Source organism: Heteronotia binoei, chromosome 3, assembly GCF_032191835.1.
Source record: "Heteronotia binoei isolate CCM8104 ecotype False Entrance Well chromosome 3, APGP_CSIRO_Hbin_v1, whole genome shotgun sequence".
NCBI lineage: Eukaryota > Metazoa > Chordata > Lepidosauria > Squamata > Gekkonidae > Heteronotia > Heteronotia binoei.
In genome coordinates this window covers 91810288-91832105 of record NC_083225.1, presented here as the reverse complement: position 1 = coordinate 91832105, position 21818 = coordinate 91810288, and the positions used below count along the sequence as shown (strand labels likewise).

The 21818-nt window shown below is 41.6% G+C and overlaps 2 protein-coding genes across 4 annotated transcripts in view; one reads left to right on the top strand and one right to left on the bottom strand.

Annotated features, from left to right (window-relative positions):
• HSF2BP (heat shock transcription factor 2 binding protein) overlaps nucleotides 1-5750 on the bottom strand; it is a 49813-nt gene extending 44063 nt beyond the window's left edge. The window contains exons 1-2 of one of the 3 annotated variants that reach the window (XM_060234187.1): nucleotides 5667-5750; nucleotides 1698-1848 (exon numbers count right to left, since the gene is read on the bottom strand). In XM_060234187.1, the coding sequence (XP_060090170.1) occupies nucleotides 1698-1848; nucleotides 5667-5717 (202 nt within the window). In that variant the 5' untranslated portion in view covers nucleotides 5718-5750. Of the gene's footprint in view, nucleotides 1-1697; nucleotides 1849-5356; nucleotides 5398-5666 lie in introns of those variants that run through there. The other 2 variants (XM_060234188.1, XM_060234189.1) reach the window with 2 other exon arrangements.
• A 3467-nt stretch (nucleotides 5751-9217) lies between these two features.
• Nucleotides 9218-21818, top strand: part of RRP1B (ribosomal RNA processing 1B) — a 28065-nt gene continuing 15464 nt past the window's right edge. The window contains exons 1-6 of the mRNA XM_060234192.1: nucleotides 9218-9468; nucleotides 9741-9823; nucleotides 11549-11606; nucleotides 13501-13586; nucleotides 15002-15063; nucleotides 19620-19749. Of these exons, the coding sequence (XP_060090175.1) occupies nucleotides 9321-9468; nucleotides 9741-9823; nucleotides 11549-11606; nucleotides 13501-13586; nucleotides 15002-15063; nucleotides 19620-19749 (567 nt within the window). The 5' untranslated portion in view covers nucleotides 9218-9320. The remainder of the gene's footprint in view (nucleotides 9469-9740; nucleotides 9824-11548; nucleotides 11607-13500; nucleotides 13587-15001; nucleotides 15064-19619; nucleotides 19750-21818) is intronic.

Genomic DNA, 21818 nt, shown 5'->3' with positions numbered 1-21818 from the left:
GCAGGGGAGTCTGCCATGAAGAAGCCCTTTTGCTGCTGTGCTTTAGCTGCAGCATCACCAACAACAGAAAATCTACAAAATCCTGTCCCTGTGTGCAAGACAACTGTGATAGCATTACATTATAATGCTTATTACACATAATTACCCCTTTTTTACTGCAATTCAATGTCTTCTACCTTTGTAGAAAGTTTTGCTGCCTTACATAATTTTTTTCCCTACACTGACTGCTTTGTTTTTTACTATTTGCTTCCAAATTGTTTTGTTAGAGATCTGTGTTGCCTGACAGACATCATTATTAATATTTTGCAATCTGTCTGGATCCTCAGTGAGATAGATCAGCTATAAATGAAGTACAGAAATAAGTCCCCTTGTTCTGAAATATCAATGAGGACCACAACTGGCTATCAGGCCAGGATGGAAATAGGAAACCCAAATAACAGTTGATAATCTGTCTCAGCCTTAAATGATAAGGATGTACTTCTAAAAGGCATTTTCAGTATGAATGAGGGTCTGTTGCATGCAAAAATGTATAACTAAACCCCAACGCCTCTAGAAAAGCCAATCTGGGAAGTGGAAATGTAGAGCAGAGATGCTACAGATTAGTATACTAAATCCTTTTCCCTGTTGGCTGCTTGTGTGCTATAAGTCTCTATCCCAGGCATATGCTACCCACACACCACATTGTTTTGCTTAGCACTCTGAACCAAATCTCTGTCCATTTTTTTTGCTAAATTTGTTTACTGAAGTATTTCAATCCTGCTTCCATATAATTCAAACAATACATAGCATATATAACATACATCAAATGCTTATTTTTCCCCTTTTCCTTTTTATTTCCCTTCTCCCCCCTCAAAATGACCAGTAATAATACCTTATTTTATATCTGTATCCATAAGCACACATTTTGGAGTTTAACCAATATATCATTATTGGCCCCTCCTGCTTTTACCCATCTTATATACTTAAACCACCTCTTCTTAACTTCCACAATCTTATCCTCACCTAGCTTTTCCTGTTTTAATATCGATAATATGTCCAACTGGATCCATTCATATAAATATCCATTTCATCTATAGTCCATTTTGTAGCATCTTTCCAGCTAAACGCTATAACCGCATGGACAAATCTCGGTCCAAGTCACCAAGGCACATGCAGCAATGTTGAGGCTAGCAGTGTGGGAGAAGACAACCAGCGTGCCTTATGCCTATCATCATCTCTCTGACAACTAAAGCAACAGCCAAGTCCAAGGTGAATCACTGAGATGCCAGCTGTGCCACTTGGGCTTGGTTTGCTCCAGGTATGTCTGGCAAAGTACAACCCTAATCCCACCCCCTTTTGTTTGCTGACACACTGACTTCTTCACAAGGAGATGTTGTACTTGGGTTAAAAAGGTTGTCTACCCTTGTTTTCCAGTCTGTTTTCTTCCTTACAAGGAAATGGAATTATAGGTGGTTTACAATAAACACGAAAAAGGCAACAAAATGATGACGCTTACCAATTCTACTCTACCAATGAAAATGCCCCTGGAGGTAGGCAGGCTCTCCAGCTTGAGTTACATATGTGTATAGCATCTAGTTTGGTTTTCAGGTGCTCTGTTCTCAAAGTTACTTCAAAAAGAATAACTGTGACAACAACAGGGCAGACTGATTATTCTAAGCAGTATTAACAGTGTCAATTAAGGTATCAGCAGAACTCACATGCTTCAACCACATCCAACTTCTGCATGTTCTCCAAGATATCAGCAGTCAGAACTCGGGGCAAAATGTCATGTAACTGCATCACCTCAGTTGTCAGCCTTTCCAGAGCTTTCTTCCTGACTTTAACAAATTCCCCTTCAGTCTCAATTATCTGCAACAGACATCAAACTAAATACTCTTTTCCTTTTTAAAGTTTTCTTCATTCTACAAAGTACTCACAAAGCAGTTAATATCCTACTTCTGAATTTATTTAAGACTGGGAAAGCTGATTCAAATTCCTAATCAATCACCAAGGTCATTGAATGGGCTTGGATGAGGCTGCTAACTATTTTTAGTTAGAAGTTTTTACAAATATTAACCCAAACACAATAATACGGCAACTTAAAATTGCTGCATTTTCCCCGTTGAAACATGGAAATAACTTCCCTCTTTACTGTGACACCCTTTGCAATATCTGCAAAATTACTTGGGCTCTTTCACATGATGCTATAAAATGCCTACATAGAAGACTATCACATATGGCTATGAGCATACAGCTCATGCATGTAGGCATGCTGACGTGTGTTGACATTTCAGGAAGGCACTGCATAAAGGGAACAGGACTCTGGACTGTATCACTGTGTATGGTATGGTATTATCTGTTGTTATATATATTATCCTGCTCTTCATGCACTGGTTTATATATGGTATCTGTTGCATTATGGATTTTTCTGTTCTTGCTGCAGTTTTCTACTTCTGCAAGTCACTGGTTATTGTTATTTCGTCTTATTGTTTGAATTGATTTAAGCAGTGTAATCTGCCATGAATCTTAGTGAGAAAGGTAGACTACAGAGTAAATAAATATTTTGTGCTGGGAAGCAACAGTCAACCTACCAGCACTTGCAGACAGAGTGTAAAACCCACATGTGTAGTTGTTGCACACTGACCAACATGCTTGTTTTCTCTGTGAAAGTCTTGCAGTATGTGAGAGAGCTATACATCTTTTAATGGCTTGTTTAAATACTGTTAATTTTATAGTGATTGTTTTTATCACTTTATTGTACTTATTTTGTGGCCTTCTCAAGCAAGTTGTTCATTTTCTAAATACAAAAACAAAACACATGTCTTAAATAATATGTGGCCAATTCATTCAAATTCTCTTTATATTCATTCAGATTCTCTTTATACACTTTCATTCCATTCTCTTTACATACTTTCAGAGCTGTAAATTATTTGAAGTCAACACTGATAACATATCTTTGAATGGATAAACATGGTGTTCAGTCCTATATACTACATCTATATTCAGTGCATGACCATTCGTCATACATGCATTTTCAGAACATAATTACACTCAGACTACTTTCTTCTTTTCAGTTGTTGTGGACAACAATCTCATAATGACTTGTAAAGATTATTTCACCATTTCACTTTTCTCTGAAGGCCCACGCCTGAAAAGAAAAAGTGTGTTTTCTGAGGATGTTCAACTACCAAATAACTAGTGGCTTTAAAAATAGTTCTCAATTATAGATTGCTGATAAATTCTAATGGTGTTTTTGATTAATCAAGAGTATGAATGACTAAATATTGCATCCCTAAGGACCCTAAAATCTCACACTACAACTTGCCCAGTGGACATATGTTACAGGATCACAGAGCAGAGAATGAGCTGAAGCACTCCAAGTACACCTGGAACTCATGGCAGCTAGTCCTGCTTTTCAAATGAGAAAGCTCATTCAATTTTTCTTGTTTCATTTATCTTTTGTATTTCTCCATAAGACACAAGTCATATTATAGAGCCTGCACGGTTTTCTTCAGTTTATTATCTTCTCTCCTGTGTTTTCTATATAATTCTCGGAGTTATAAAGACCTTCTTTCAAATATATACCAGCTTCATGCTGCTTTCATTGTCATAGTTTCATTCAGCAAATCCTGGGGATCATACTATGGAGAGGCAGAAAAGTGTAAGAGTCCTTCAGCACCTTAAATACTAACAAAAAATGTGGCATGGTATGCAGCAGTCATTATGTAGAAAAATAGGTGATGGAGCTCATCCAGGGATTATTATGCAGTGCACATACTATTCAATGGACAAGGAAGCGGAACTCTCAGAAGGAAGAGGTGGAACTCTCAGAAAGGTGCAGGAGCTATGCTCCTGTGAACTCCCACTGAATCTGAAGCCTGATGGTATGAGATATCTGAAGAAATGAGCAGCGACTCAAGAAAGCTCATACCGTACCATAAATTTTGTTAGCAGTGCCAGATTAAACCCTGTGGAGACCCCAGGGCAGTCAAAATCTTGGGGGGCCCCTCGCAAATTATCTCAGAGTCAGATCACCCACCCCGCCACCTGGAGCTCCCTGCTGCAGCATGCAGGCACCTTCTCAAAAGCTCCTTTGACAAAGCTGCGAGGGACAGGCAAACTTGGCAACACCACCAACAGCAGCCGCACCAGGCAAGTTGGGCAAAGAGTGGCTCAGTTGCTGGCTGCGCATGCAGGCTGGGAGGGCTGCAAGCAGGAGGGAAACTGGGGGGGGGGGGGAGACTGGCCCGGGGCCCCTAAAGGTGTGGGAGCTCATAGGCCGGTGCCTAATTGGCCTCGGGGCAGCCCAACACTGCCTGGCGCCCCCTCAGCATCCCTGCAGCTCCTCCCCATGGCTCCGTGCCTCCCCCCCACCCCACTGCGGCTCCGTCCCCGCTCCCTGGTGCGCCTCCTCCTCCTCCCTCCCTTTGAACCCTTCCCCACCCCGGCCTGTCAATTTCAACGCCGGAACCAGCTCTAGCGCCGTGTTCTGGCTCTCTAAAGCCCCCCGTTCCCGGCTGAACACTCAAATCGTGGGTAAAACCACACCACGAGGCCGGGGTGTGCTCCCCGTCTCTCAGGAACAGCGTCCTGAAAGGGCAACTGCCACTGACACCTCTCCCATCCAGAAAGTGGGGAGGGGAGGAGTCAGTGGCAGCAGGGGTCGCCCTTTCAGGACGCTGTTCCTGAGAGACAGGAGCGCGCCCTGGCCCTGCAGTGCGGTTTTACCTGCGATTTGATTGTTTGGCTGGGGAGGGGAGTCTTAGAGAGCCGGAAAGCAGCACTAGAGCCGGTTCCAGCGTTGAAATTGACACGCCGGGGTGGGAAAGGATTGGGAGGGAGGAGGTGCAGTAGGGAGGTGTGGAGGTAAAGGGAAGGGAATGGAGGGGCGAGCGGTGGTGGTGGGGGAGGCAGGCAAACGAGATGCTTGCCGGGGGCACCGGGAGAGGAAGTGGGGAGCCCAATTTGGCGCCCCACCCTCTTGGCGCCCTAGGCAACCGCCTAGTGGGCGAGCCGGCCATGATTGGCCTAATTGTTAATCTAGCCTTGTCAGTCTTTAAGGACTTGTATTCTTTTCTGCTGCTAAAGGCAGACTAACATGGCTACCCATCTTGATCTATCTGGAGAGGTGGTGAACCATCCAGGCCACACCTGTTCACTGAATTACAATTCCCAGGAAAAATAAATGAACTGCTGTAAATCCAGTTTAGGTGCTAATGAATGTTACTCTAATGCAGTTTAGGTCAGCGCTGAATGGCTTGAGGTCACTGGGTGAAGTTCAACGCTGAGTGGTGAACCAGAACTAGAGTGGCGAACTCTCTCAGGTGGAAGTCCACTGCTCAACATACTGATCCGCAATAACTTCAGGACAGTATACAACAAGTTTCCGTTTTAGCCATTTGCTTTTTCAGTCTGTGGCCGCCCACCACATCAAGTATGGGAGGTTGTGGAGATTTTCAGTTACCCCCGCGTCTCCCTCAGTCAGTTCACAGGCAGGCTGAGAGCGGACATTAGACCCAAGGACCAAGCAATCGAGACTAGCATCACAGGCTGGGGCCAATCCTGAACCCCCCTCATACTTTTTTCAACGGCAACAACTCCCCCTCCCTGCCCGCAACCTTTGTCCTAACTTCGAACGCGGCCTCAAGAGCCGCCGAAGAGACGATGCCAGTCCCCGTTCGCGGTACCTCTTGCCGCTCCCCAGAGCTGCCAGCGCTCTCGCTGTTCCCGCACTTCATCCCGCCACTAAACCACGAAGGCGTCTGAAAGAGAAATCTTGTATAAGCCCGCCCCTTCTCCGGCAGCCACAGCACGTGACACACGCATAGCGGTACTGGGAAGGGCAAGGTCTCAGCTAGCTTAGGAAAGGAAAGGTCCCCTGTGCAAGCTCCAGTCGTTTCCGACTCTGGGGTGACGTTGCTTTCACAGCGTTTTCAGGGCAGACTTTTTACGGGGTGATTTGTCATTGCCTTCCCCATTCATCTACGCTTTCCACCCAGCAAGCTGGGTACTCATTTTACCGACCTCGGAAGGATGGAAGGCTGAGTCAACCTCGAGCCGGCTACCTGAAAACCCAGCTTCCATCGGGGATCGAACTCAGGTCGTGAGCAGAGTTTAGGACTGCAGTACTGCAGCTTTAACACTCTGAGCCACGGGGCATCTAACTTAAGCTACTGATAAATACAAACTGAACGGTGATGCGCGATGGGCGGAGGATGGCGTCACTTTATCCCTCGCCAGCTCGATAGGGGCGGAGGGAGACATGTAATTGTCATTGGCTGCGAAAAACCTTCTGGCAGATAGACGGAAGCTGCACATGTATTTTGTTTTCCGGCTTGAATTAAGTGATCTCATTTCGGACTGAGAGAATGCTAAAAGCACAGTATGTCTTCAGGGAAGTGAATAATCAGGCAGCCTGCTTTCGTTTTTTATACGTTCACATCCGTGTCTTGAGCACAGCACCACTGCACTGTATTGCAGGGGGCTTGAAGGGACCAAAAGGCCCCTTGGCGCAGAGTGGTAAAGCTGCAGTACTGCAGTCCTAAACTCTGCTCACCACCTGAGTTTGATCCCGGCGGAAGCTGGGTTCAGGTAGCTGGCTCAAGGTTCACCTCAACTCTTCCATCCTTCCTAGGTGGGTAAAATGAGTACCCAGCTTTGCTGAGGTGAAAGTGTAGATGACTGGGGAAGGCAATGGCAAAGCACCCCCTAAAAGGTCTGCAGTGAAATGTTGTAATGTGACATCACCCCAGAGTCGGAAACAACTGGTGCTTGCACAGGGGACTACCTTTTTTTTTAAGGGACAAGAGGGGGCGGTATCTGATATGTACTAGACTTTTGGATTGCTCAGGCTATCCCCATTTTGGAAGCTAAGGGGGGGGGCGGTGTCAGTCCTGGTTAATACTTGGCCAGGAGACCACCAAGTAATGGGTCTCTTCACAAAGGCAAACAGTGGCAAACCAATTCTGTTCCTCTCGTTTTTAAAACCCTATGAGGTTTCCATAACCAGCTGCGACTTGACAGCACCTGTCACCTACACCAAACTTTTGCTGTAACCTCAAAGGGGTGGGCAAGTCTTTTGCTGTATTACCTGTTTTAAACTTGTCTACATTATTAGGTAAATTAAACATTCCAATGCCTTCTGAAATTATTTTTAAATATCTGCATATCTTATTGTGTAATTTAAGGGAACTGCATTTATTATGTTATCTTTTTAGATAGATCCAAATAGGCAGCCGTGTTGATCTGAAGTAGTAGAACAAAATAGGAGTCAACTGCATTTTTAAAACCAACTTAGTTTTATTCAGAATTAAGCTTTCGTGTGCATGCACACTTCTTCAGTTGAGGAATGAAGGGTGCAATTGACTCCTATTATGTTATCTTTTGTCAATTCAGATTGAGGTGACCCTTACTGCATTTATTATAGCATAAGCCACTATTTGTCTCATTCCCCATCTGAAATGTCAAGTTCATAATAGTGTGGTTGTAGCCCCGACCCCAATTTTCAATAGGCTGATAAAAAGTAACTGACCCAAGATCATCAAGGAGAATGAGTGGCAATTTGACTCCTAGTTTACAGTGAGATAGATCCAGGTGGGTAGCCATGTTGGACTGAAGAAACAGAACAAAGTTTGAGTCCAGTGGCACCTTTAAGACCCACAAAGCTTTATTCAAGGTTTGAGCTTTCATGTGCATGTACACTTCTCCAGATATCTGATGACATGCACGGGCATACAAAGACTCATTAATAAGACTTTGTTGATTTTTAAAGCTGCCACTGGACTCTAACTTTGTCCTAGTTTGCAATGTAACCATTATGCAGTTTGGACTCTCTAGTTAAGTATACTAACTGAAATAGGATGGACAATCAGACAAATTTAGTTTCAAAAAAAATACAGCATAACTTGGATTTTCTGGCCCAAACTTGAAATTTTCTCACAACAATAAAATCTCATCAAATCATTATGAAAGTAGCTAAATTCTGTAGAAGATTGAGACGTTCTCTCACACATATACACCCTATAGCAAGAGAGAAGTGCAATAGATAAGTTTACTTTCAGTCCTAGTTGACAATCCGCAAACCAGTGTATCCCTTATTCATACATTTAGTGTGCTCATAGGTATGTCTACTCAGAATTTTGTTGAAATATACTCTATGGGGCTTACTTCCAGGAGAGAGTTTTTAGTTCTGCACTATCAGAATTGTTTAATATCATAGCCATCAATGGGGTTAAATCTTCAGTCCAATCTACAAAAGTAGAATCAACTAGAAATAAAGCTGTCTAAGCTCTGGGGACTCTGCTAGTGAATAAAAGCCCTGTTCTCAAAAACTAAGCAGCTTGCATGGGAGGCCATCAAGAAACACCAGATTCATGAAGGCTAGCAATTGTAAACTGCTTCTGAACGTCTCTTGCCTTGAAAACCTAAGTAGTTTCCATAAGTAAGCTGTGACTTGAGGGCACCTTCCACCACCACCAGTCCAGTGCAGGGGTGGCCAAACTGCGGCTCGGGAGCCACATGTGGCTCTTTCACACATATTGTGTGGCTCTTGAAGCTCCTGTCACCCTGTCAGTTGACTTGGAGAAGACATTTCTCTTTTTAAATCACACCTGCAAGCCAAGCCAGCTGGCGGATTGGAGAATGCATTTAAAGTTGCTTTCTTTCCACCTCTCCTTCCCTCCCCCGAATCTATTTGCTTTCTATCTTCTTCTCTTGCGGATCTCAAACATCTGACATTCATATCTTGAGGCTCTCAAGCATCTGACGTTTATTCTGTGTGGCTCTTACATTAAGCGAGTTTGGCCACCTCTGGCTCTAGTGCCTTTCTGCGCTCATGTATATAAAATAGGAAAACAACATGAAGGCAAGAGGTTTGACTAGGATTCATCTTCACAGTTTGCTGTTTGATAAATTATTTATTTTGAGGGTTGTTGTTTTAAATGTAGGGTAACATTCAAAAATTACGCCTCTCGTATTCAACTAGTGCAGTACAATCTAGTATTCTATTTCAGAATCTATCGGCTCATGCTCCTGGGAATGGCGACAGCCCTGCAATTTACTTCAGCGATCCTTCCTTCCACGCGAAAATGCCTAAAGTCGGGCATGCATCAAAGCCAACCCGCGGAGCACTCGATGGTTTTCTGAGTTAGTCTCTCGGCTTTTTTGACAAAGCTGATTGGCTGGCCCCAAACTGCAGGCTTCCATTTCCGTTCTTCTCCAATTCGCCGTCGCAACTGAATGAATCGTGGCCCGAAGGTGGCTGTAACGTCATCTGTGAGCGTTCGGCGTGGCTCATCATACACCGCCGCGTGACGCTTAGGGAAGGCGTTAGTTGGTGGTGGATGATGGCGCCCGCTGCTGTGGGTTCCGCCGTGGTACCGCCTGAGATCCAGTTCGCTCAGCTACTGGCCGCGAACGAGAAGCGAATTCGAGACCGGGCACTGAAAAAGCTACGAGGCTACATGATTCTGAGGACCCAGGGTCCGGCAGGTGAGATCTGGCGGAGCACATGGCGGTGTGGACGAACGAGCCAGGCGCCAGTGCCCAGTAGGAAACCATGAGATTTTTACTGTTTAGGCGCACGCCGACATTTGGGCATCAGGATGGGTTGTATAGGTGAGGGGACTGCTCCTTGCAGTTGCTATTGAATTTTGGCGATGAATGTGAAAGAGGAGTGCAGTTGCATCGTGTCTATAGTTGTTTGAGAGTCTGTTTTGGAAAAAAAATTTAAAAACGTGCTTTAATTTCTCAAATGTCTTCAGGTGGCTTCAACCAAGAAGAATTTCTGAAAATATGGAAAGGACTATTTTATTGTATGTGGATGCAGGATAAACCTCTGTTGCAGGTACGTCAGAACAACATGCTCTGAATGTTATGATTTAGTGTATCTCCATTTTTGTGTGTTTGTGCAGAAGTAAATCTCAACACCAGAGTAAGCATGTGCGGAATTGCATCTTCATGATCATGGATTTAATTACTTGAAAGTGTCCTGAGTGGTAGTTACGTATTTTTTCTTTACATAATCAAGAGAACCAAAAAATCTGTACAAATATAGCTAATATTCAGGTAGAGTGACAAAGTATACATTAAAGTGAGTAATAAATCAATATTTAACCCATAGTCTGGAGAGGAGACAGCTGAATGGTAATATGATCACCATCTTCAAGTACTTGAAGGGCTGTCATATAGAGGAATTGTTTTCTGTTGCCCCAGAAAGTCAGACCAGAACCAGTGGGTTGAAGTTAAATCAAAAACGTTTTCACTAAACATTAGGAAGAACTTCCAGACAGAGCATTATCTCCCTGGAACAGGCTTCCTTGGGAGGGGGTGCGCTCTTTTAATTTGGAAGTTTTTAAACAGGCTAAATGGCCATCTGACAGTGATGCTGATTCTGTAAACTTAGGCAGATCATGCGAAGGAGGGCAGAAAGGGTTGCCTTCCTGAAATGCTGATTTCTCCAGACCAGTTTGGCCAGGGATCCTGGAGGTTTTTTGCTGTCTTCTGGCGTTCCCTCATCTTTGTGAATTTCCTGCATTGTGCAAAGGCTTGGCCCAGATGACCCTGGAGGTCCCTTCCAGCTCTATGATTCTCTGAAATGCCTATTCTACTTGTAGACCGTGGCATGAAATGCATATTTTAAACCTCTTGGTTCATAAGTAAAAGAAATCAAAAACTATTGTTGTAGCACTTTTTAGAAAATGAATGAATTCATATTTAAGCTGGGGCTCAAAATAAACATGTTCCGGTAGCTCGTGGTCTTGCCAGCTGTAATTTAGCCTTTGTCAGAATGGATCCGGAATGAGTCTTTGAAAACAACTTTATCTGGTTGTTAGATGCAAACATATTCATTAAGAAGGAACATTATTGCACAATGAACATCTGTGAAACCTTGAAATACATGTAGTTTTTAATGTGGAATAATAGACTAATTCTGTGCTTTCCAGTTTGAATTTTTTAAGATTATGTAAAATGTGAATAGTTATAAACAAAGCAGTCTGGTGCTTTCCAACCATTAATTATAAATCAGTACTCTCAAAATTTAGTTCCTGTTTGCAGGGGTGGAATTCTAGCAGGAGCTCCTTTGCATATTAGGCCACGCACCCCTGATATAGCCAGCCCTCCAAGAGCTTACGAGGCTACATTGGGGTCTTTGGCCTAATATACAAAGAAGCTCCTGCTAGAATTCCACCCCTGCCTGTTTGTAACTTTATCCTCTCCAGGTCAGAGATGCTGCTGTTCCATTTTTAAAAGCTTGGATCACTGCAAATCTAGTGCTTAAACACCATGAATGCTGTATGTGTGCTGTGCTGTTTAATCGAAAAAGAAATGGATTGAGAATATTTTCCCTATATAGAGAGGTGGACTTATTTGCTGCTGTTCCAGGTCTCTAAATGGATGTAAAACATTTCATCCCCTGGAAAAGAAAATGGGTAAAGATTGGGGGCATGCATGTGGTATGCATGCTTGCTCTTTGAGGTGGCAGCCATGGGTTTATTCATACTTGAAAGGATGGATTTGATTCTGCTTTTGAGACACTATATTCTACATTTTTTTTCTCTTCCATTTTTAGGAAGAATTATCAAACAACATTTCACAGCTTATCCATGTAATAGAGAATATAGATGCTCGTAAGTCTTTCTGATTTTATTTGCATAGTGCATATATTGCAAATCCTAAGAAGCTTCATCGTGGAAACAGCTACTTCTGAAGACATGGGTAGTTGTAGCTTTTGGCAGTGACTGGACACATAGTTAATTCATTTAACTGACCTCAAAGAGAATAACCTCTACTTGAACTTTGTTTAAGTGATGGAAATTCTACAAACAAAAGATGTGACTGGGACCACTATGTCTGCAGTCTCTTGATAATTCCTTTGTATTTATTTTGCTTAGTTCCTGCACCAATAGCTCTTTTCCCCTTCATTCTTATGAGAAGCAGAGTTCAGAAACGGAAATATTTCCCGATGCTGCTAGATTCACCCAATAGAGATTTAGGGCGTTTTCGCACTCACCTTCAGCCGGCGCGACCCCCCTCTTCACTGCGCAGGATCTGCGCGGGATTTCACACTAAATGCCGCGGAAGAGCCGGAAAGTCCCGGCGCTTTTGCCGTGCAAACGGAAACTGCTTTTTGGCGGTTTCTGTTTGCGCCGCAAAAGCGCCGGGACTTTCCGGCTGCTCCGCGGCGTTTAGTGCGAAATCCGCGCAGATCCTGCGCGGTGAAGAGGGGGGTCGCGCTGGCTGAAGGTGAGTGCGAAAACGCCCTTAGTCAAAGAAACAGGTGTGGACAACACAGGGTCAGTGATGCATAATAATTTCTAATCAAACTCATTGGCCAGTGTATTCTTTGCACCTGCATGTTTCCTCACTGTCTGCTCTCTATAAGGTCTATGATACAGCGTTCAGAGTATTTACTGAGAGCAAGGAAGTATACTATTCTCGTTGAACATATGAAATTGCCTTATACTGAATCAGACCTCTGCTCCACTTTCCCTATAAGAAAAGTTAAAATGCTTGGGGATCCTTAACTTGGAGAAACATTGACTGAGGGGGTGACATAATAGAGGTTTATAAGATTATGCATGGGACAGAGAAGGTAGAGAAAAGTAATAATAATAATTTTTTATTTATATCCCGCCCTCCCCGCCAAGGGAGGCTCTCTTTTCTCTGTTTCTCACAATACAAGAACTTGTGGACACTCAATGACATTGCTGAGTGGTTGGGTTAGAATGGATAAAAGGAAGTTACTTCTTTACCCAAAGGGTGATTAACACACAGAATTCACTGCCACAGGAGTGAGCTCCAAGTGCTGGCATTGCAAACAATTTAAGGGTTGGTTTGCACATATGTGGTGGGAGTGTGAAGAGGTTAAACCCTTTTGGGGGGAAATGATTCAATTTATTAGAAAAGTCTGCAATGGTGGTGGCAGCTATATGCTTAGTGGCAGCTGCATCAAGTGGGGATTGGTAAACATACTTAGGAGAGGTCCATCAGTGGCTATTAGCTACAGGGTATAGATGGAACTCTGTCTTGGGCAGTGACACTGTATGCTTGGTGAGGCAGTAGTGGGAGACTTCTAGTGTCCTGGCCCCACTAGTGGACCTCCTGATGGCACCTGGTTTTTTGGCCACTGTGTGACAGAGTGTTGGACTGGATGGGCCATTGGCCTGATCCAACATGGCTTCTCTTATGTTCGCTTATGTTCTATCAAAGTCAGTATTATCTATTCAGACTAGCAGCAGCTTTCCAAGGCCTCAGGCAGTAGTCTTTCACATGACTTACAGCCAGATCTTTTAAACTGGAGATACTGGGGATTAAACCTGGCACCTTCTGTGTGCCAAGCAGATGCTCTACCACTGTTCAGTTAGAGTTCCTAGGTGTTCTGTGTGTGGTGATCTAAACATTATTATAGTTTCCCTTGACTTGACTCCTGTTGGTGTTTGTGCTGCATGGAAACTCAAAACAATTCTTGTGACAGTGAAAATGTTGGAGATGAACATAAAAATTGCTGTTTTGTCACTGCAGGGCATTTGTTCATTGAGACTTTTTGGCAAACTATGAACCGTGAGTGGAACGGAATAGACAGACTGCGCCTTGATAAATTTTACATGGTAAAAACTAACTGCTCCTTTGTCATTTAGGAACATAAAATAATCCCATTATTCAGTGTCACTTCCTGAGATGTTGCTAGAGGCTATTGAAAGTAGATATACTTTGTGGGTTGTATCCATTGTGTCCTTTTAAAATGTTGGCCATGCTCAAGTTGTTACTGAAAGGTATTTGTGGCAGTGGCTGAAATTCTGGTAATGTCCCAAACCATTATTTATATGAATCACAGGATATTGACCAACCATGACTTGTGCTTCTGAACTTAACAACATGCAAACCATGATTTAGCACTGCTTGTTTTCCCCTCTCTTCTTTGCTTCATAAAGTCATTTTTACTGAATAGTATAGCAGTATCTGGAGATAGTGAGAGGGCCATAACTATGACTCGTCAATTCTTAAATGTGGTTTTCAAACCCCTTCAAATCATAATTCTAATTCAACTATGTTTTTAAAACTAACTGCAAACATGCTTTGTCAGTACAAAGCTTCGTTAAGCTTCCTTAACCATGTTTTGTTGTGACACCTGTATTGAGGCAACAGTAGGGGACCTGATTCATGGTTTGCAAACACAGTTCGTGCAGTAGCATGGTTCAAGAACCACCCACAGACTGCAGTGATTTTTGCAAGGTTTGTTTGGTTAATGGAAGCAATTCATGGGGCAGACAAGCTGGTGCCCAAGGCAAGGTTCGGAACCCTTTAATGCTGTGCTGCCATCGTGGCAAGACTTGCCAGTGAGCTCAAAATGCTTTTAAATGCCTTCTGAGTTCACTTGCGAGAGTTGCTACATCTTCTACTGGGGGGGCCATTTCAGCTATGCCTTTCACTCCCCTCCCAAGCAGTTTTAAATGCCTCCCCTTCAATCCCCTTCCCTCCCTGAGTTACACTGCAGCAACAGCACATCTCAATTTGTGAAGGGAAGGCGATTTGCAAGCCATCCACCTTTTCACAGACTAGATTTTCGTGGTTTGGTAGATTCTGATACACTGAATGTGATTCCTGCATCCCAAAAGCATGAAGACAAATGTCGTATCATGATTTTACATTAGTTTGCAGATTGACATAAGACTGTGGCTAGCTCATTGGTCTTGGTGGAACATTTTTCTACTTTATGGTTTAGCTGTGAGACATTAATTTCTAAGTTAATATCATCATAATGTTGTGTAACTGATGCTGAGGAATTTAGATATTTTGGAGAAATGACTTCATTTTTGTTTGCATTGCTGAGTTGAAAATACAAGGAATCCCTGGAGTATTGCAATCATACCCTTGTTCGTACTAAGAAAGATGGAATTTAAGAAAGGAAATGTGTTTTTATACTTGTGAATGGGGAATTATTTTTCCACCAAAACTTGGTGATTATTTTGCAAACATTTCTATGACTAGAAAAGTTGTGATGAGACTTTTTTTTGTCACCTAGTTGATTCGCATGATGCTGAGGCAGTCCTTTGAAGTCCTGAAGAGAAATGGATGGAATGAAAGGTGAGTGACCCCTTTGGTGATGGGGGGAGTGAGAGAGGTTGCTCTGAACCCACTGGACAGGGTAGATTACCAATGAACTATCTTTAGCTATATCTGATAGACCTAACTGGAATTCTTGAGAAAAATTAATGTTTCTTTTCCACAACAGTTTTTCATACTCTTTACTTATAACCTGATGACACTTATTAAGAAGTAAATTACATTGAGTTCAGTAGGACTTAATGCCATGAAACTGCTCAGATTAAATGCTTTAGTTTTAAATCCTTGTGCCTTTTCTTAGATTTTTTTTTTCTCCAAGCATATATAGGAATTGCCTTTTGGTCATCATAGCAGCCCTATCAGCAGAGAGATCAAGGTGGATAAAAAATCAATAACATGCTTTTAAAAATGTAAATCAGACTTTAAAAGTTTCAGCTATGGTTTGCTTTTTAAAACAATCTGGTTTAAAATGAAGCCTGAACTTAAAACCATCTTATGAAAGATTGTTTTCCACCCAGTTTTCTCCCCCACATCCTTCTTTATTTTAGGGGGAAAGGGGAGGTTTACAGAAAAGGAATAAAGAAAGAAATTAGTTATATGACATAATTATATTTGTCAAAGACAGTCACTTATTTCATAATGTATAGGGCACAGAATAATTTCCCTTTAATCCCCTTCATTGTAATTTTTCAGGTATTTATAAAATGCAGTAATTTTACATTGTCATCAGTGGTAGATTCCTAGATCAATTTGGGTAACTCTTATTAAACACCAACTACCAACTGAACTTTGCTGGCAGATACTAATTTGCTGGCTGATACTAATCCTGAAACTACCTATTTTGTTACAAAATTTTTAACGATAATCTTATCTGCAAAACGACAGAAATCTGGATTGATCTGATGGTAATAGAATCCGGCATATATGTGGTTTACATGACAGTTTTAGGTTTACTTAACTGTACAATAGGTTTTATTAGAAATTCCTGTTTTAACGTTTTATTCACTTTTAGATTTGAATATTTTGACTGTAACATTTGAATTCTGTGAATATGGTTAGTTCTGTTGTATACCAATGCATGTTTTGACAATTGTTACATCCTGTTTGAGCTTAAGACCTTTGGTCATAGAAGCTAATAAATGAAATGGAAAATGGAATGATTTTTATTTCTGTATTCATCATTTAAGTTTTAAGTTTTAAACTTCATCAGTTTTTACAACATTGATTGCATCTTTACTCCTTATTCAACATAACATTTTTACCACTTCTGCATATTCATTTAGAATCTTTAATACTTAAGTAGTATGTCATGGTGTAAAAGAAAGTATTATAGATATCATATAAAGAACCCATTTATGTTCAGGATACTACATTTGGAACAGATTTTAATTCTATTATTTTTTTATTCTTCTAAATGTGGGCAGACGTCTAGTTTCCATTTTGCTGCATAAATAATTCTAGGTGATGTCACTGTATTTGAATAGCTCTTCTAAATTTTTTGGTAATTTGTTAGGCAGAACACCTAATAGCATGCTCTTGGCTTCCATGGAAAATTTTAATATGTTCTGCATTTTTGGTGCATTTCTTTCCAGTATCTTTTTGCTTTTTTACAAGACCTTCACATATGAAAGAAAGTTCCATCTATGTCTTGATGTTTCCAGCATTTGTAGTTTTTATGTGCTTTCGCAATGTCCTTTAGAAATATAGTATCATCTGAAAAACGCTTTGTATTAATTTTCTGTTAGTGTCTGGCTAACTGTAATTTTGATATCTTTCCCACAGTCATTTGATATCTTTTCCCATAGTCATTCCCATTGTTGCATAGATGTCTGTTCTTTAAGGTTCTGCATCCACTTAATCATAAATTTTCTCATTTGTTCATCTTCCATTTCTAGCTGAAGTAAAATCTGATCTATCCATCATAGTAAATGCTCTTTTTTGTTTTACAGCCAGCTAATCTCCTAAACCTCCTCCCTTTTTTTCATCTTGTAATATTTTTAAGCTGCTTGGGTTTTTTCCATTCCATATAAATTCATCTATTTGTCTTTGCCACTCTTTCAATATTCTTTATTCTATGCATATTGGCAAATTTAGAACAGAAGGTTTCATTTTGGCAGCACGTTCTTTTGAATTGTAGAGATTTTCCCAGCCTTGAGATTTTTAGTTGTTTCCATCTTAATAAATCTGCTTGAATCTATTTCCCAATTTTCTGACAGTTATTTTTTAAAAGATTACAGATTTGCCAAGTCATGTTTATTTCCCAAATACATGTTCTTTTTTCTTTTGAAATTCCTCCTGTTAGTTTCCCATTAATTAAAATCTTTGTTTGTTGGTCCCTGCATTCAGATCCAAAATTCAGGACCACAGTCCATTATTTTGTAAATCATTCAATGTAAATGGCCATATTAAATTGTCAAATGCTTTCTCTACATTTAGAAATAGAAACACTGCTTTCTTTCTCATTCACAAATTCCATTGCATCTATTATAAATATTATTATCTTTCATTTATCTCTTTGGTACAAAACCTGTTTGGATACTGGGATCAAATTATTTGGGTGACCTTTTATTCTTACATTATGCACTAACCATTCTCTGTAATTTACTCAGTATTGTAACAGTAAGCATTTCTAACTTATAGAGCCAGTTTGGTGTAGTGGTTAAGTGTGCGGACTCTTATCTGGGAGAACCAAGTTTGATTCCCCACTCCTCCACTTGCAGCTGCTGAAATGGCCTTGGGTTAGCCATAGCTCTGGCAGAGGTTGTCCTTGAAAGGGCAGCTGCTGTGAGAGTCCTCTCAGCCCCAACCACCTCACAGGGTGTCTGTTGTGGGGGAGGGAGATAAAGGAGATTGTGAGCCGCTCTGAGACTCTTGAGTGGAGGGCGGAATATATAAATCCAATGTCTTCTTCAATAACTTCACTTTCAAACAGAGACCATCTCACAGAGAATAACTAACAGCAGCCCTCATGTCTGGTTGAAAATTTTGTTTGGTAGTGCATTGTAGTTATGCCAAAGGGGCTGAAAGCAGAACCTTTTAAGTGTTGACGCCAACCCATTTCCATCTACAAAAACCTTGTACTGGCTGCAGGTGATCAAAGAGGCCCTATTTGAGATCATGTGTATTGTTAGCTAAAAATGAGCAGTGTGTTTTTTTTAAACAGTAGAAATCATACATTAAATATATTTAAGGAACTTGTCCTCTGAAGTTGAATAAAGACCCTACTTTCAGAGCAGTATGGTTTATTATTATAGAGCAGGGGTCCCCAGCCACCGTGCTGTGGACCGGTCCCAGTCTGTGGCCTGCTAGCAACCGGGCCACGGAAGGAGGCAGAGCGGCCCCAGGCTAAAGAGGTCCCTGCAGGGGAGATAGCCTTTCATCTGCCCAGGTCCTGGGCCGGCAGAAGGGGCAGTGCTGCTGTGACCTTAGCCTACCCCTCATTTATAGACCTCCACCGATCAGCTGATCAGCAGGGGTCTTTAAATGGGAGGATAATTCAGAAACAGCCCTGTCTTCCCCCTCTTTAATGACCCTGTAGGGGACAGGGATGTGGCATGGGCAGGGGGAGCAACCTGGGGTGGCAAAACCCCCAACACCGCCTCCTGCACCGGTCCATGGAAAAATTATCTTTCACGAAACCGGTCCCTGGTGCCAAAAAGGTTGGAGGTCACTGTTATAGAAAACCAATTAGTATGAACTTGATTTAGGAACTGTCCGAACTACGGAAGTTTAAAAAAAATTAGGCTTTTTGTCTTGATTTAAAGAATGGCTTGGATTGCCTTGATTGTAGTTAAGGGGTACAGGCCCAAGGTCACTCCGTAAGCTTTCAACAGAGTGGGAATTCAGACCTGGCTTTTCCCACTGCAAGTTTAACCATAATCACTGCACTATACTGGAAAAGCTAGTAATATATAAGGCAGACACCATGAGCAATGAAGATGGCAAGCTTCTTGATTTTGCATAGGCCTTCAGACTCCCCATCAGAAACCATACATAATTGCTAGCCCTGGGATCTAAGCAATGCCTGCTGTGCTCTGAGACTGGTGGGAGGTTCTGTAAGTTTTGTTGTTCTTCTGGAAAGTGGGTTTGTGTATTCTGCAGATCTCTGCTGTTACTCTTTCTGTATGCCTACATATATGTGGCTGATTACATATCTAGGTTGTCGAAGCCATGAAAATGAGGGCTTTTTAAACATCTGTTTAATGAAAACTCTGATGTTTCATTTGGTGATCTAAGCTTCATTTCCTACACCCTTATAAATACATTTCCTCAGAACAACCTGGCATCCCTTCATGAGCACTTCTGTTTCTTCCTGTTCTGTTGGAATCCTAAGCCTGCTTTTGTGAAAATTGTTCATCGCTACCATGTTACAGAGAAAAAGGAACATATTGGCATTAGAATCCTTTCTGATGGATTATGCCCATAGAAAGTGTAATAACATGGATTAGGGTTCCTTTAGTGGACTCTACAGCAAGAGAAAGTTGGGCTTCTTCAGTCAGCACATTCTTTTGTGCCAGTTTCATGTCTTCTGGTCCCTAAAAATCAGTATTTCATATACATCTCTTATCTTCCTTCAGTTTCACTGAACCCTTTCTGAACCTGCTAATGAGAGAGGCTATCCACCCAGAGAGCAGTGCTGCCATTGGGGTACAACTGCATGTTGTTGACATCTACTTGGAAGAACTGGCTAAAGTTGGGGCTAAAGAGGTAGGGTCAGAGATGATCATTCAAATCCTAATTTGCCTTGACAAATGCTGCTTTCATCCCCTTCATTCTTTCTCCACAGAGACTCAGCTGTTATCCCAGGATTAAGCCAGGATGTCTGCATTTGTAACTCATGCAATATACCTTAGTTTCAAATATTTGTGGTGATCAAACAAAAATGAAACCATAGTTTTAGGTTGTGGCTTGCATCCGGATGACCTTCTAACTGTAGTTAATTTAATTGAACTTTTTCCATGGCATCTGATCAAAGCCTGAGATTAGCCTGATGCATTTTTCCACACTTACATTTTTGTATAGCCTATGTGTTATATTTTGTTAGGCAAAGAGAGAAAAATGGGCCAAGGTCATCCAACTAGCTTCATGGCAGTGTTGTAGGGGTTTGAATCAATGTTTTCCAGGTCCTTGTTTGAAACTTTAACCACTGCTTCAGACCTCAGGAGTGGTAATCATTGTCAGTATCAACTCATTATTGCATATTACCTAAATTACAAAGAATTCTGGTAGCATTAAAATCAGTTATTTATATTATTTATAGTCTGCCTATTGCAGGGACACATAGGCAGATTACACAAAGTGAGTCAATACAATTGACAAAATGGGATGCTCGGTAACCATTGTGATAGGATTTTATAAGTCTGGAACTTCTGGAGAGAATAGAAGCTTAGCATAAGTATTAACAGGACACCTTAAGCTGTACAGAAGTTAGATAGTGAGCACCTACTTACAATAAGCTATACATGGCCGTATAGATCACAGTTTCTGATCATTTATCCAAGTAAGTTTGTGAACCATTTTGTACATTGTAACCTTATTACCTGTGCAGAAAAACCGTCTTGAATAATTCAGTTTTGCATAGTTTGCAGGAACCCAGGAGAATGAGAGCCTTCCTGACCTCCTTTGGCAGGCCATTTCATAAGGTGGAAGGCAAAACAGAAAGCCCACGTACCAGCAATTGTTGATTTTGTCCATCGACAGGTTGGCAGCTGCAGAAGCCCCTACTGACATGAGCAAAGTTGTTATGGCAGAACATAGTGGAAGACGCAGTCCCACAAATAAGTGGGGAAAAGGCCATGAAGGAGTTTGTATATTACAAACAGTACCTTAAACTGAACCTGGGCAATCAGTGGCTTGTCTGAAAAAAGGGAATAATATGCATGCTCCATCTAGCTCCTACTAATACCTGAGTTGCAGCATTATGAACCATTTGGAGTTTCCAATCTGATTTTGAGGGGAGGTCAATGCACAGTGCCTCACAATTGTCTAGTCTTGATATTATGGTGGCATGGATCCAGGTGGCCAGGTCAGCTGCATCAAGGTTATGGCCATTGTACAGGCTAGGGTGAACTGATAGAATTTTCAGCTGTATTAACTTGCTTCTCTAGTAATAAAGCTAGATCCAGTCTGAGCCCAAGGCTTTTAACTGAGTCAGTGAGTTGAATTCCATCAAACGTGGGGGGAACCATGTATTTCAAAACTTCCACCTTCCCAACCACCATTTCAGGGTTTAGTTTCAATTTGTTCACTTTTAGCCAGTTAAGCACTGCAGCCAGGAAGTGATTCAGGATCTCTGTCGCATCACCAGGAGATTTCGATAAGGATATCAGGTTGAGTGTCATCATCATATTAATAAGCAGATTTGAACATAAATTGGTCTGATAGCAGAGTGGGGAAACGTCTGGACATTACCTAGTTTTTCTTCTAAAATCTGTGAAACTGCAAACTATAAAACTCATGACCAGGTGGTACCTACCTCCAACAACGATGGCTCGAATTGATAAACAATTTTCCCCTGCTTGTGAAAAACAATGTGGGATGGATGCAGATTTCTTTCGCTGCTGCTGGCAATGTCCATTAACCCAGAATTACTGGAAACAAATCATAAGGAAAATAAAAGACATAACAAATCTAAGTATATCTTACTCACCTGAGTTAGTTCTCCTAGAAAACTGGACACAACTAAAAATAGATTATGTGAAATACAACTATATTAACTAAAGATTGTAATTTTGGTTAGAAATTGTTGTCAAGTTTGAAAATTGTAAATAAAAAAA